We start from the raw sequence: 16,073 nt of genomic DNA on the forward strand, positions 1-16,073 counted from the left end.
CCTTGCTATATTTGCAATCATACTCCAGTGGCATTTAAAGCATTCATGATTAGAAACATTAAATTTATTCCTGTATAAAAACTATCATAAGTCTTCCCTAATTTAGCCAGTAACTTTCTAGTATTCATGTGCTGGTCATAAGGAACACGAGGGAAACTTTCTGTGAATATGTCTCAGTGCAACTGATTGTCAGGTGGAAGTGTGTATCCTGGCACCCTATGGTTATTTTTAATGTAACATGGAGTGCTGACCTATAAAGTTAATTCTTGTAAAATTTACCATTGTGTTCAGTCTGCTTTCAGGTCACAGTCTGAAAAGTGTAGGACAATGGGAAAAGCACCCCAGTTCCATTTCTACACAGTTTGTGAAAATAAATCAGATAATCCAAAGCCCCTGGGACTTGTAGCAGTAGATTCATGGTGTAACAGGCAACTGTAATGTCTTCATGAACCCACAGAAGATGTGTTTGTGTTTTAGCTGAACCAGAGGTAGCCTGGGGAAAGACAGAACTTTGGCAGAGGAAAGATTTCTTTATCTTGGGTTTCACCTTTATCGTTTGTTGTCGATATCTTTATTTTCATTTGCCGAGCTGTGTGCTACTTCTAGGTTCTTGGAGGTGTTAGCTTAGAGCACAAGGGAAGAATACAGCCTCCTGCTTTGCTTTGTATATTTCTGTCTTTTCTTTGACAATCTTTGTGTATGAGTATTACTGTGTTTTCATTTAGATTTTGTAAAACAACCTTGATTGCACTCCTGGCTTTACTGGAGTTAGTTCCAAAAGCAACCCTGGAAAAACAAAGACTATGTTAAAACTGTTTGATCAACTCATCTCCAGGGTCTTTAGAGGAGAAGGCTGAATGCTAACAAAGTCCTTGCAGACATGACTATTAAAGTGGAGCGTTCGAACACCTCTAGTAATGTACAAAAGCATAACATCTTTTAACAGCAGAAAATCCCTTATGGCCTATTTAAATAAGGCAGTTTGGGATGCTGGAATAAAGAAATGTTACTCTGACTGGTAACTCATTCAAAAACAATCTCTAGTTGTCCTGCACTCCTTACTCAGAGGAAAAAAAGAAAAAATCTTCTATCTGGGAAGAGCATTATTAGGGTTAGAGTACAAGATCATGATGTTTTGATGTGAAACTTAAGACAATTAACAGATGCAGATCTCGAGATGGTTTCTGCTACTGTCAGGTTGTCAACACTAGCAGCATTTCCAGCAGAGCATAAAGAGTTCATTTATGTGGATCATAATCATCCATATTTGTCAACTACTGTACAGCTTTTAGACACAAGGCTTTATTTAAGATATAAAACTATACTTCTGCTCACTGTACTGTTTTGTTACTTGCAATACTTTCCACTAGCTCCGGTATTGCTCAGTACTGCCAAGAAAACATTCCTGTTAATGATAGTCCTCTATTTTATCTGGCTAGAGCATGAAACATGTTATAATCCCTGCTTTATATTAAATTCTGTTTTACAACATTATTTGCAGAAGGTTCCTATGCTAAGGAGACCCCTTCTAGTTCTGGTGAGATTTTCCCCTCCCTGTTGGGAGATGTCAGTAGCAGCCTCCTCTCCATGCACAGCAGGGAGTTACAGGCCTGGTTTCTGTTTGTTCTCTCTCTTCTCATAACTTTTGAATTTCCACAGTACAGTATTTCCAGACTCACCCATCCACTTTTTTTGTTTTCTATATATTTTATGTTGCCTACTTTATCGCAACCCCCACCTTGGGACTCCTCAACATCATTACCTTGCAGTGACTCCTTCTGGGAGAAGTGGCAACTTGAACAGCTACAGAGTTCCCTTATTGCTGATGCCGGTCAGTGTCCAGTCCCAGGTCAGTGGCATGTCGAATGGACGCCTCAGGTTCCATTCTCCTCCCTCACCTGCACCCCTCGAGACAACTACACCTTTTTTAAGCCACAAAGAGAACCAACTTATGCTGTCACTGGGATAGAAACCCTAGGAATTCACCACAAATCCACCACCATGAGCAAAAGCTTTGAGTGAAAGTATGCTGTAGGTACATGGAGCTGTTGCACCAACCTTCACCTGAACTGTTGTTTGCTAAAGCCACTCTCTTTATGCGATTGACTTGTCCCTGAAATAAAAGGGGGATTTATTGTGAAGTGCCTGAAATACACTAATGCTGGCCTTTTGTTTCTATATTTTTGTAGGCAGTCACTCAGGCGTGGTTTTGAGCATCAACTCCAGAGAGATGCACAGTTACCTGGTTAGCTGATATTTACAGCTGAACACAAAAACCGAAAGACTCTTCTCTGTATCATTTTATTTTTCCCTGGTGATGTCACAAATTGCAAATATGGCTGTAAATGCTGGTGGAAAGGATGTTTCTTACCAGTCCCATGGAAAAAAGCGTCCATCATCAGTTACCGAGGGAGAAGGATAATATGTCTTGTGTTCACTCTATGGCCTAAGAACTCATTACGATTGAAACTCAAACTATGGTAGCAAATTTGTAGCCCTAGGCACCTTCAATGCCACCTTATTTCTTTTCTGTATATGCTCTAGTTCTTTATGTTTATTTTTAGAATTATTGACTGTAACTTTTTAATTATATTTTTAATTGAGGTATTCAGCAGAAGGCTGGGACTCTTCAGCCTGAAAAGGTGATTTTTACACAAGTGACTAGACCAGAACAGATGGTTGATTGATCACAATGACTTCTTTTAGGAGGCCAAGTGTTTCTGTACTGGGAGAGGAGTGAGCAAGGAGACAAATGCACTCCTAGTCAATACAAGCTCTTAACTTAAACATGTGTGAGACAATCTAATGAATTTAGGCTTAGGCCCCTCTGTGGGTTAAGGGAAGTAAACTGTTAATTAAGGTATCTCATAATATAGGGTAATGGTCTTGTAAGTGTAGCAAGTCTTGACAAACCATCAGCACCAGTATCTCCCCCAATCCCACCATGTGTGAAAGAAAAACACCAGCTTGATGCTATTTCCAGACCAGGTGCCTTCACTTGTGGACAGTCATTTCAGTTGTTCTCTTGTCTCTTGAGCGAGCACCTCTAGGACAATGGCAGCTGCCGGATGAGTTACCCTGTAAAACCCCATGCTGGTGGCCTGTTTCTTTTTAAATTTCCAGAGAGTGTAAATACCTCTTTTAAGTCACTTTCTTTATATGGTTATTTTTTTAAAACTTCCTATTAGGGCAGAGGTGCTGGGCAGGTCAGAGCTCTTCTCTGGGCACGACTGGGTAGCACACTGCCATCCCCTTCCCACCTGCATCCTTCTTTCGGATTTTCCCTGACTGTTTGCCCTTGCAGGCAGGGGTGGGCAAACTCTGACCTGACCTTCTGTGCTCGGATAGGTTTGACAATCCAGTGGGCCATGGGGAGGATGGTTTGTGATTTAGGGGTTCATATTTCCCATCACCACAGGGTGTCACTCAGTCCCTATTGCTGCTGGCCGCTGTTTCTGCAGGGAAGGTGATGGGGCTTCTGAAGGAGCTGCCTGTAGAAAGGCTTGTGAGTCAGGTCAGAGTTTCCTAATCCCAGTTTTGTAAATTGGGTCAGAGTTTCCTAGTCCCAGCCTCTTCATCCCTAGGGAATCAGCAGTGTGGTGAATCCACACCCTGCTGGTCTTTTCCCTGAGGTTTATGGAGCCGCGTAGGAAACAGACTGTGATGTGATGAGTTTAAGCATCTGGCATCCTATCTCTCCCAGCTGCCTGAGATTAGGATGCTTCTCTCAGAAACCTATATAATCTCTTCACTTTTTGCCTTCAATAGAGAAGAAATAACTCTTTATTCACTGAATGTCACACCAATGCTAGCGGCAAGCTCACGCACCACCTTGGTTAAGGAGAATACAGATAGCTAACTACATCTTTCTGAATAAACAAACAGAAAATAATGAATGCTGGTAAACCACAAAAGAATTGTCTTAAAGTTATCGTATGCATTGGAGTCATTCTTCCATGTGGATATTGTCATCAAATGCACGGATGGGGATGCAGTAATTCAGTGTAGTACTATAGGCTCTCATAAACCCCACAAGATGTATGTCTAAAGCACAAGAAAATCTAGATTATAAATTTACTGTAAGGAGCTAGATGGAAAAGTTAAAGTGAAGATTCTGAAAAGTGCTTGCAAACTGCTCAGGAAAATAATTTCAAAAATTATTCTAAAATTTCTGCCTATTTAGTTGTAGAGTGCCATGCAAACTGATTTATGGAGAAGCAATGCTCTAGCTGACTGTTGTATGCCAGACTGTGTAGAAATCTAAATTGTTACATGTATCTAAATCTGGGTTTCTTGAAGAGAAGTGCAAATACAAAATCTGTTGTACATTGGAAACTCTTGAGATTGTTGCACCAAAGGCTTTCCCTCCTCACCAGCTCTTTATGCTTTTTCTAGTGGAAATGAGCTGGAGCAGAGAATAAAATAGTATTGCAAACAGGTTGCTTGTTCCTGTGGTATAAATCTGAAGTGGGTTATTAGCATAGGGCAGGTGAGTGACAGATTAGCCTCATGGACAAGGGATGGGATGGAAGTTCTGCTTTGGGGTTGTTGTCCCATGGTTCGACTGATTGGAGGACACTGTTGGTACTAGGTCACACATCTAATTTATGCTTTAACAGCTATATTCATACATTTAATACAGGGTGACTTGTGTCTCTGATAACAGGAGTCTTTTGGAGCACTGTCAAATATTTAACCGCTTGGTACTCTAATTAACACTTAGCACAATATAGTGCCTGTAATAGTATTTTTCAATGCTTATTAATTTGATTCATGCAGCACTCCTGTATGGTTGGTTTGTCTTGTCTTAAAAACACTGTTTTCTAAAGAGATGTCAGTATTGCCATAACTGTATTAATAATACCCAGAAGATAATAAAGGAAACCTTTGATTCCCTGGCAAGAATAATTTTAAAATGAATTATTTTAAAACTGAGAAAATATCATTAGCATTTTCCCATTCATGGTGTCTTGGTTTGTCTTTAAATGAAAACTCTTACTAGAACTACATTTCAAATCTGTTGAACTACATCTATGACATCTTAGCATTTTATCCTTTATATGTATCTAAATGCTGATACATATGCATACAGAAACACAGAGTTGTTTCTATGCACAGATGCTAGTCACAAATGCACCTGCACACACACATGCAGCATTTTGACATATTCCAGTTTAAATTGTAAATGAGAAAGGGTAATTTCATGGCTAAGAAACAGAAGATGGCTGTCAGATATCTGGATTCTGTACCCAGACTTTGATCAAGTTACTTAACCTGTATGTGCTTCAGTTTCCCCACCTGTAAAATGGGGCTGATAGTAACTATCTGCCTCACAGGGGTATTGTGAGGCTAAATGAATTACTGTTTGTTCAGGATCTTCAGAGTGAATTTTGTGAGCATAAATTATTAGTAGTTTCACTGTCTTTGTTTTACTTGTAATTATCACTGTTATTAAAGATAGTCTACTGAAACCAGCAGAAATTATGTATAAATGTAAAAAATGAGAAATCCAAAAAAAGTACATCGCTTGGAAAAAAAAAAAAAAAGGCAATTTTATGTATTATTTAAAAACTGTTATTGGAACATATTGTTACATGGTAGCATTGCAATATTGGCTATGATTTTGCTGTTACACACTAGTATCTTAAACTTACTTTCTGCAGTGTTATTTGGTCAAAAGCCTTGTAATAATGGGTACAGTGATACTTAATAACATTGATATTGAGCTATACTGAAACCAACAAAACTGGCGGTGTATTGGCCTCATTTACATCTTTTGCCCTTCTTAAACTCTGATGTATTCACAATTTCTAAAACACTCTGTACTTTTCACAGTGCTCCAAGCAGTACTGATTTGAATCATTCTAACAGAGCCATCAAGATTTACAGATGTTGTCTTTGATTTCCCTTTTGACATGGAATGTTTTATATGGCTTTGGAGTGTCCCATCCATATAAAGTGCTCAGAAATGCTCAGAAGACATTTAGGGAAAATTCACACATAGTGTAAATTAATTTGTCAAAAATAAAAGCAATATAAACCAATGTATATTTTCATACCCTGTAGGAGAGGGTGGTGGAAATGGCTGTGAAGAAATAGGAGGTACCAGCCTGAGGCAAGATGTTGTTATTATCTCCAATTCACATCCAATTTCTCTGAACTCTTTTAGGATATTCTCATTGAATCATATATTTCTTGATGAGTTTTCTGCTTTTGATGACCAGTATAAAAAGGAGTAAAGTGTTTATTCATATAAAGTAGATGATTTGTTAAATTACTGTCCTCTGGACAGACAGAGATAAATCAGTGCTGTGCCATTAGTAGTTCCTAGTGCAAAGCAGATTTCATCTGACATGATTATGATGGTTAGCTGTGGTTTAGGTCCAATGAGACATCCCTTTAGTCAGAATACTCTACTACTGTATGCTGTCTCTTTAATAGAGATTAGTAAAGCTGAACTGCAGTGGTTTCCATCCTCCTTACACAAATACATGTTTAAAGAAATGCAGGGGTGTTTTTTTATTTTTAAGAAATTAAATACATGCATTTGTTTGCAGTAACTTTTTAATGATGAACTAGTGGTTCTGATAAGCTTTGAATTTCTAGTGTTATTTCAAGTTGAATACAAAGTTGCTAAGTTGATAGAATTGATGAGAATTTCAGTTGTAGATTTTTCCTGTTTCCTATAAAAAAATGTTTTGTAATTTTTCATTAATGACACTTTGGGGGGGAAAGAGAGGCTAAAATATTTACTTCACTGCACAGACCCTAACAGTTGAAGTTGCTATTATATATTCATTGATACTGCTGTATTGTTTCTATCTTCATTTTTATTTTAGAGTTTTAGATGAAAGTCAGTGCACATTTCTCTCAAAATATTGGCTTTCCACCAGGAAGAAATTTATAAGCATTTACCTTTATAAATATTGATTTTTGAGATGCAAAATTTTGTCGTGTTTTCAAAGTCCATCCAAAAACCTGCTTCCTGGCTCATTTTCTCTATTTTAGTCCCAACTGTACATTGCTTCTACAACTTTCTTTACAAGACTGAAACATAGCCTAATCTTACTAGTCTGAGACAGTCTTTCTAAATCTTCCATTAGAATAGCATCTAGTTGCCTAGAAGTAGTTACAGGATCTGCACAGATAACTTTCTTAATGTTAAGTCTGTATTTTCAAGTTCTTTATTTCCTTTTGGTATTAGGTCTCTCAGTGCCATTTAAATGTGTGTTTATTTCTGTCATGGATATATATGTAATGTTTTTCACCTATTTTCAGACTCTAATCATCAAAGTGACAAATTCTGAAATAACTCAGACTCCCAGTTATCTTTTTCGATTAAAAGCCTAACCCTGCAGGCTTTGGGAAATGTCCAGCTGTGTACTCTTAATTTTTTAATCTGCTTTTCTAAATCAGCCCTTCTACCTGATTGATCATCTTGGCAGTTTTTCCTCCAATTCTTTTTGTAACCTCAAGCTGGAGGGAGCACAGAAGGATTTCTCAATGTCAAGATGGACTAGAGCAGCTCACTTCCCAAATCTGAATGGGAATGTCATATGGACAGTTTTTATTTTTCCTTTCTTTTCAAGTGTGTTGCATAGAGCAGAGGGGATGATACATAACATCAGGGAAATAAGGACCTGTAATGGTACTTCAAGGTGGTGCGAAGACTAAAGAATGCATTCCTCTTAGAATTTTTTTTTTTTTCTGAAATAGATACATACAGCAAGTTAGTTTCATGATTCTTAATATGTGGGTTCTCATTCCTTTAAGTCTTCAGTCCCCGCCTTTTTCCTCCTGTTGAATGCAGTAGCATATTACTTAAAATATGAATTGTGGAGGCATGTATGACTGAATGAAGGATTTTCATTCTTTCCATCTCTTCATTTTCCTTATGTGAAGCTTGTCAGTATTACTATTTTCAGCTAGTTTATGTGCTGGTAGCTGAGATGTTCTTCTGAAAGACAATATCTAAGAGAAGCAATACTAGAAGTCTTAGAAATATGCACTCTGCAGTGCAATGATAAAACTATGTGAACAAAATCATTATCAAAGAGCTGTTATGGTTTGTATTAAAAGTGTTTTTAATAATATCTCTAAAAATACATGTTCTTAACTGCATACTCTTTGTGTCTCTCTCTCCTTCCAGATTGATTTTCTTTTAGGAGTGACATTTATTAACCCTGAAAAAAATGGGCTCTTTCACTTACTCAAGTAATTCTGTTTAAAATTATTTCCTTGGAACACTTGAAAGCGTTACACAAACTTGAGCTTTATTGATCAGACTTGATTTCTGAGTTTCTGTAGAATTTGTGCCTTTACACTGATTTGTTGCAATACAGTGGACATAAAGCCCTGTTGGGCAACAATAATACATGCAGTGGTACATAGTGCTACTTAAATAACATGACTTTATTGCATATATTTTTAATGGTATAATGAGTATATTAATCACCAGGAAGGCCCGGAGTTCCAAATAAATTTCTTAGCATGTCATATATTTCTATGTTATTTGTTGTTAATTTTAGCCAGCTTTTGATACTTGTATTTAGTTCTTATTGACAGTGTCTGCTCTTGCACATCAAAGGACAAGAATTAGCTTATTCTCTCTTTTTTTTTTTTTTTTTATTTTTAAAAAAGTCTTAATTCACAGCATTTGCTTATTAATTGAAGCAGTTTAAAAAGGAAATCTTTCCAAAATGGCGAAAGAGATGCTTTTTAATGAGAACAGCTCGTATAGTAAAACAGCAGACTTCTTTCCACACAGTTTTTGAGGCATCCTTGTTACAGATTTTGAGTAGGCAGGACTATGCAGAAGGAGAAGTGTACACTCCAAACATCAGTAACATGCCCATAGGCAATTTGCAAATTATAAAACTAGTCTAAAGGAGAATATTTTAATATACCACTTATATGTCCCAGATTCACAGAAGGGCATTTAAATAGTTAAGATTACAGAATATCATCATAAGCATAGGAAGATGCCCAATTCACTGGCTTCATTTGCTCGTAAATACACTTGTCTCTTGGGATTAATCTTCTGAAATGCTGAAATATTCAGATAAGTGGCATGCATTATTTAATGTTTCCAACTTTTTGCTAAGTAATTGGTGACACTTCATACAAAAAATTTTTTGAATTTCCATTCTCTTCTGTTTCTCCTCATTTGTTCCTCCCTTCCTTTTTTTGTACATTTATTCTTTTTAATTTTTGCTGCAGTTTGTTGCTCTGCCTTGCCTGCCTCCTCCTCCTGATGACAGTTCTCTACAAGTTCAAAGAAAGTTCCTTGCTTTTTGTTTTGCTTTATATTCTGTTTTCATCTGTGTTTTTATTTGGATACGAGCCTTACTGTGTCCTGAGTGATAAGAAGAAGAATCTCTTCCCCATACCTTTCTCTCCTCTGAGCTCTGCTATATTATCTGCGTTGATATATGTGCTTTGTCCCACTGTAGTCCATCCTTCCTGTGTCTTTCCCACTTTTTGTTCATTTAATCCATTCACTTTTAATTTTGGCTGTCATTTTCTCTAAATCTTTCTGGAACCCTTCCCCTTTGCCCTTCCAGGATTTCTCTTAGCTGCTTGTCCCAGAGAGCACATACCTCTAGTCTGAGATGTGGATGAGTGTTTTATTCCCTGTAAGAATAAGTACCTAGCATTTTCCTCTCTCATCCATGTATAGGTTGACCTTGCTCTTGGTTTGTAGTGAAAAACCATATATTTAATTGACAGTCAGCTATGGCCGTTATCTCCCAAATGCTGCCTCCTGCCTCGTTTTGGGTTATGGGGATGAGACATGGTGTTTGCATGAATTTTCTGGAGCACAGCAAGGGCTGGCTTGCTTTACTAGCCATTCAATCTGGCAGGTACAGAATTGCATCAGGGTTGGGCAGAGACACCTTGCCAGACCATTGAACTGCATTTGTATTTCAGTATGGGAAATACTGAGGCCCAAGCTTGTACACAGCCATTTAAATTCATTGATACAACATGAAGCTGAAGAATAAATGAAGTTAAGAGGGCCCATTCCTAACAGGTGCAGGAACAGGGATCATTCCTCTTGGGAGCAATTTGACTTGTCAGGTTTGTGGGACAGGTCTATATGCAACCCTTCCTAGAGGCAGAGGCAAATGGCTTGCTTTCAAATTCCATAAAATACAAGATTAAGCACTCATCAGATAGGTTAGGCAGAATATTCTTGTTGGAGAAGCTTGTAGAAGTTGATGGGAATAAGATAATTGAAAAGCTCAGCAGTATCTTTGAAGGTTAGAGCCTGTGTTAGAGAGGGAGCATACGTGAGAGAGGTACAGGAGGGAAGGGAGTGCAAGACTAAACAGGACAAAGAAAAGCAGGGAGAATGTGATTCCAGTGTGTATGGTTTTGCCACGAGTTGTTGATTTTGTTTTGATTAAGCTTTGGAGCTTACTTTAATTTGTAATGGCAACTATTTTCAGTTTTCTTGGTTGCATGCAGAGACTTTAAACCATGAGTCTAAACTGATGCACTAACAGGAGCATGTGAAATTATTAGCATTTCTACCTATAATTTAAGAGGGATCTGACTCACAGCAAAGTCCCACTAGAGGTGCATGGAAAAGAGGTTGCTTCCCAGGAGCCAGGATGTATATATGTGCGCTCCAGAGGTAGCTCTAATGTAGATTTAATTCTGAGATGATTGTAAGGCATTTGCTAATGGTATTCCTCCTTACCAAATCACCAACATAGGAGGCAAGGGAGAAGCATTATTTTATAGGGTCTGTGTCTTGGATTTATACTGCTTAAATATAATTTGCTAGGAACCTATGAGCTGTAATTTTATAATGTTTAGAGAGGATGAATGGAGTTGGTATAGTATTCCTGAGGGTAAACACCAGCCACTGGATTTTTCTGAACATGACTAGAAATTTTAATTTTAGGAACACAGAGTTCCTCCATTTCATATGCACACTAGGCATTTGAGTACAGCTCCTTTTTTTAATTCATCACTGACAAGCTGTGATTTATTTCCTCATGGGTCATGGGCTGTACTTCCTGCAGTGCAGACGTCTCTGGAGGGAAAATGTTATCAAATGGAGAAGCATACTTAAATTCTCCCCTCTTGATCCCAGTCTCTTCTGAGCTACTTTTCTCTGATTGTGGTTCTGCCAGTAAGCTGGGTTGATGTCAAAAGGGGATTCATGCATTTTTATCCTCTTCTGTGTGGCTGAGAAAAAAAAAAAAATGCAAGAAAAACTTTGCAGAGGAATAGCTGATTGGAAGAAGTGGGGCACTTCATCAGCTGGCAGCGTACTTTGGGAATTTTCTACTTTTGTGCTTTACTTAGTGATTATGTTTACAAATATGTACAGCTACTGTGATTTACCTTTCCATTAACCATATATATATTTCTCTGCAAAAGGGGAGGTCGTTCTAAAGAATGTCGCACTAATGCACTGCAAGCGTGATTTTAGGAGACATCAACTACCTGCCCTTCCTCACCTAAATGAAATTACCATAGTATCATTGCTCTGTATTTATGAAGCTGCCCTAGGAATATCAATTCACCCTGGATTAAGTATTGGAGAAAGATTTGGAGAGATAATGAGAATTGGAATGGGAGAATTTTCTATTTTAAGAGTAAAGGATGAATACTGGCATGTTTACAGTGCATCTGGGGCTGTTTCTGCACAGGTGGGTCCAAAATCTCCAGACTCAGACAGATAAATCATATAGATATTGTTGTCATTATCCATGTGAAAAAAAAAAAAAAAATTGGTAATGAAACCAAGCCCAATTATTTTGGCTAATCAGAGCTACAGCTCTTGATAAATACATATAAAAATCAAAACTAGACTTGACATACTCCTTGTGAAAACTCACAAAGCATTTCTTGCTACCCCATTGTTCATGTGGAGCATTGTTTATTTGTCACTGCAGGGCCAAATTCTACCCTAATTTATGACCATGCAGTTCCACAGACATTGTCAGTTCAGCTTTGTGTTATGGAAGAAAGGTGCTCACCCATGACAAATTTGAAATGCAGCTGCAGGCTGAAATTGCTCATCATCTTACACATCTGTACTCACCCAGGTGACCAGCTGATTTTCACCTGCAATTCTTATTTCTGTGGCTATCATGAGAGTACTTTAAATAGCTGTAAGCTTATTACAGCCAAGGTAGAACTTAGTTTTTGAACTACTTGCAACTGCTTTTCCAGAATATGATCAGCAAATGCTTAACACTGTTTCTAAATGGATTTCTAACAAAGGGGCCCTTCCAATCCATGGAAAGGCTCTTAGCAGTCATCAGTATGCTACAGTTCATACCTTCAACATATGTGACTACGCAGTCCTCTCCTTCTACCTTTGCACATTCTAGTATTGTGAAAACAGTACATGCCTTTTCCTAATTTTGATTCAGGAGACCTTGACTTTCAGCAGGTTTCTTTGTATACGGTATCAGGGCTCAAGGGAAGAATTAAATTAATCCATAACTGGTGCATTGTCATAAATGGGAAAAAGTGTTTTTTGTATATTTTTGTAAATATGTAACATTTAATGGCAGTTTTGTAGTGATGTGATGGTTTTGAGAAAAAAAAAAAAATCAAATATATGTTTGAATATACTTAATGTGACACTTAACTGTGATTCAATTGCACAATTAATAGCTTAATCAAAAGTCTTGTGCAATATGTAGTTCACACACATAACCAAGTATCTGTTAGTGATCCACAACCAAGTTTTTGTCAACTTTTAACGATGGTGATGAGCTGTGCAGTACAGATTATCACGGTCTCTTTCAGCTTCCAAACATGTAGCAGGCAAACTACTGTATACGTACCTGTGTACTCCACTGCATCCAAAGGTATGCATTTGTCCTGAGAACCTGCACTACAGGTTTTTCTTTAATAAAATTTGTTCTAAACTATTGGTTGCTTTGTTTTTTCTTGTGAAGCATTTAATGGGATTTATGCAGGGAAAAGGGTTTAACCAGTCCCCAGAGTTTGTGTGGGTTTTGATTTGTCGGTAGTTATCAGCAAACTACTCAACATCAGCAGCACTGAAATCAAAGGCTGCAGAAAAGCTTCATCTTCCTCCACTTTAGCCACTCCACTCCATCCTCCTATACTGCTGCTCAACTGCACTTCTAGGGAAAAGTCCTTTTACCCCGTTTCCCTAGTAGAGCGGCTGAAGTATAATTGGCATGAGGGTGACACTCTGTGGTGAGACTGAAGCCATGCAGCTGCAGTTGAAAAATATGTTCTAGAACTCTGCTGCAGCAAAGGCTGAATATTTCTGTCTAGCTAAAGAATTAAAGACTTCAGCAGCTTTCAGCTTTGATCTCCCTATAATAGAACAAAGCTCTGTGTGTTCTTCTGCCCTTTCCATGTCTTTATTCTAATCTCTTCCATTTTTATTGGCTTCACACACTACTTGCTCCTTAATTACTCTTTTTTTCTTTATTAACTGCATTGTCTTTCCTTTATCCCACTCTCTTCCTGGAGATTTGCCTGTGCTGTATAGAAGTTGCATCCTTCTTGCAAAATTGAGGTGTCTGAAAATCAAACCTTGTCCTTAAGGTAGCTTTATGCAAAGATTGGGCCCTGGCTTTCAAAATGCTCTGTGACTTATCCTGACAAGTGCTCTCTGTCTTTGCAAAGGTCACTGAATTGCTGAAGTAAAAATGTGCCATGCATCCCTACAATTCAGACATCCTTCCCTGCCTTTCGGAGGGTTTTTTGAGTTTTGAGGTGAACTGCTACAGATTTAGCTCAGTTTGAGGACTGGAACACAGTTCATGGTTTGCTGACGGGTGGTTGCAGCAGTGGCTCGGGGCAGAGGCTGAGCCTTCACAGAGAAAGCCTGATGCTGGCAAAAGAAAAACTTGACAGTTCTTTTCACTGCCTAACACCCACAACAGGGAAGAGCAGAGATGTGAAGTCTTACGAAACCTCATGATGGGACAAAGCAGCAATATAAACCATTATCTACCATTTTTTTCATTAGCCATAGAAATTTTACAGACTACAATGAAGTTTTAATGGGAGAGTGAATGGATTATTTATTCATGGAGTTAGTATATTTTGAGGATCAGAAGATAGGCAGTTAAAAGGAACAATTTCCAAAATATAAGTTTAATTTTCTCAGTCTGACCTAGTTGAGCACTTTCTCAGAGTCCCTGCTGAAAGACTTATCAGCCAGAGGAACCCTATGGTATGGGCTGTACAATCCTATCCTGTGACACATCATGCTAAATGTGAGGCTGGGTTTAGAAATGAAGCTGTAGGCTTTCCCTACTTGTGTAACTCAGCTAGAAAACATTTTGATGGTTGCCATTTTAGGTTCTCTAATCCTATATTGTGGCTAGGTAAGACCTTAAACTGCAATTTATCACTAAAAAAGCAGCCTATTGAATTTCAAGTGACTAGGTTTCATTTTCCCAATTTAATGCTCCGATATAAACAAAAGTAAAACATCTAAAAGGATCCTAAAGTCTCCTATTTTTAATGATGTTCCAGTAGTTCTTTCTGAGGAAAGCTCCGGAGTTGGAAGGGCAGGAATGAGAACAGGCATGGACAAGATGTTCCTATAAGTGAGACACCAAATGAAACTTGCTAATACTTAACCCGAAGGGCTACTTTACTTCAGAGACCAATTTCCATGGCAAAAGAAGAAGATAATCACTTCACTTCTGTTTCCTTTGTTGTCCTCATCGAAGTCATATTAATTGTTACACTATTTTTAAGCCTGTTTTAAACATCATAATAAATTATGACTCTATAAGAAAACTTCTGGGTCATAAATAGCATCCAGTATTTTTCTTCCTGTTGTCCATTAACACACTGATTTATTTTCCATTTTTTTCTTTTTGTGATTTATGCCATGAAAGATGCTTTGCTTTAATATGAATCCAGCTGCTGTGGTGAAAATGTTGCTGTACCCTGACCCTCGTGGTTTTCTAAGCCTGAAGCAAACTGGTAGAAATGCAGCTCAGTGTACTTTTAACATGATAGGAGGATCTGTTCTCACCATTACAGCATCACACCAAAAACTGACCTTCAAAAAACCTCTGAAGCAGCAGTACATGCTAAAAGATCAGGTTTAAAAAGTAATAATTCAAAGCAATAATTCAGTGACAGCAATTATCAGTCTATTTAAAAATTAATAATGAAACCAGGAATTAAGCTTTTCACTTATGCTCAACTCAGGACTATGTAGCTTTAATTCTACTGAGCTATAATTCTATAAAATCTAATAGGAAAATTATTTCCTTGACATCAGGAGAGATTATTGAAGAGGAATATCCTTGATGTAATTTCATTGTTTTGGTTATTTAATATATTGTGAAGGAATGATATTGCATTGTCCTTATCTTAAGACAGGTGATTGCATTATAAATCAAATTGAAAAAAAATATGATACATTATTTTATAGGTGAGAATGCTTTTGTAACTGCTGGTGGGAAAAACTACGTAGTCTTCTATGAAAGAAACCAGCTTCATTTAACAGTAGCAGTATGGCAGAGAAACAGGGGGAGCACATGAGGACACTTACCCAGTAGCACTTCCAGCCTCCATCTACCCTGGAGCAGGACCCTTCTGCTTTGGCGCTGGTAGCCTTGTGTTTGATAGCCTGAAGTAATTCTTTTCTGCCACGAATTTTGCTTATTGTTTATGGACCTGTACAAGTTTTTAGCATCTGTAAAATTCTGCAGCACCAAGTTCCGTAGCTGAATTGGGCAGTGAGTGAAGGTACCTCTATGTAGTTGTTTTGAACCTGCCCCATTAACTTTGATACCCTCAAGAGTATGTACAGTTAGTGAGAGGGACTATTTCAGTCCCCATTCTGCTGCAGGTTTTTATAACAGTTTAACATATTCCCTTCCCTCCTCAAGAATTTTTTTGGTTAACACTGAAAAGGCCTTATCTTTCTTTTCTGCTTGAATTTAACTGTAATATCAATAATGTTTTCCCTTGTATAGAGGGGTTGCTATGCTTTTGGATTTCTTTCTTGGCCTTGTACCATCGCCCATACGAGTTTATTTATGATAGTCTCTGCCCAGACTTTAGGTTATGTTCTATAGGTCCTAAAGCAGATA

The 16,073-nt window shown here is 37.9% G+C and overlaps 1 protein-coding gene across 5 annotated transcripts in view; it reads left to right on the forward strand.

Annotated features, from left to right (window-relative positions):
- The window catches only part of SORCS2 (sortilin related VPS10 domain containing receptor 2), a 564,009-nt gene extending 551,107 nt beyond the window's left edge, over window positions 1-12,902 (forward strand). For 3 of the 5 annotated variants that reach the window (XM_042807689.1, XM_042807692.1, XM_042807693.1), the window contains exons 27-28: window positions 1,770-1,849; window positions 2,190-12,902. In XM_042807689.1, coding sequence (XP_042663623.1) covers window positions 1,770-1,849; window positions 2,190-2,213 — 104 coding nt within the window. In that variant the 3' untranslated portion in view covers window positions 2,214-12,902. The remainder of the gene's footprint in view (window positions 1-1,769; window positions 1,850-2,189) is intronic. The other 2 variants (XM_042807690.1, XM_042807691.1) reach the window with 1 other exon arrangement.
- The last annotated feature ends 3,171 nt before the right edge of the window (window positions 12,903-16,073 follow it).

Source organism: Tyto alba, unplaced genomic scaffold (genome assembly GCF_018691265.1).
Source record: "Tyto alba isolate M040663 unplaced genomic scaffold, T.alba_DEE_v4.0 Super-Scaffold_6, whole genome shotgun sequence".
Classification (NCBI taxonomy): domain Eukaryota; kingdom Metazoa; phylum Chordata; class Aves; order Strigiformes; family Tytonidae; genus Tyto; species Tyto alba.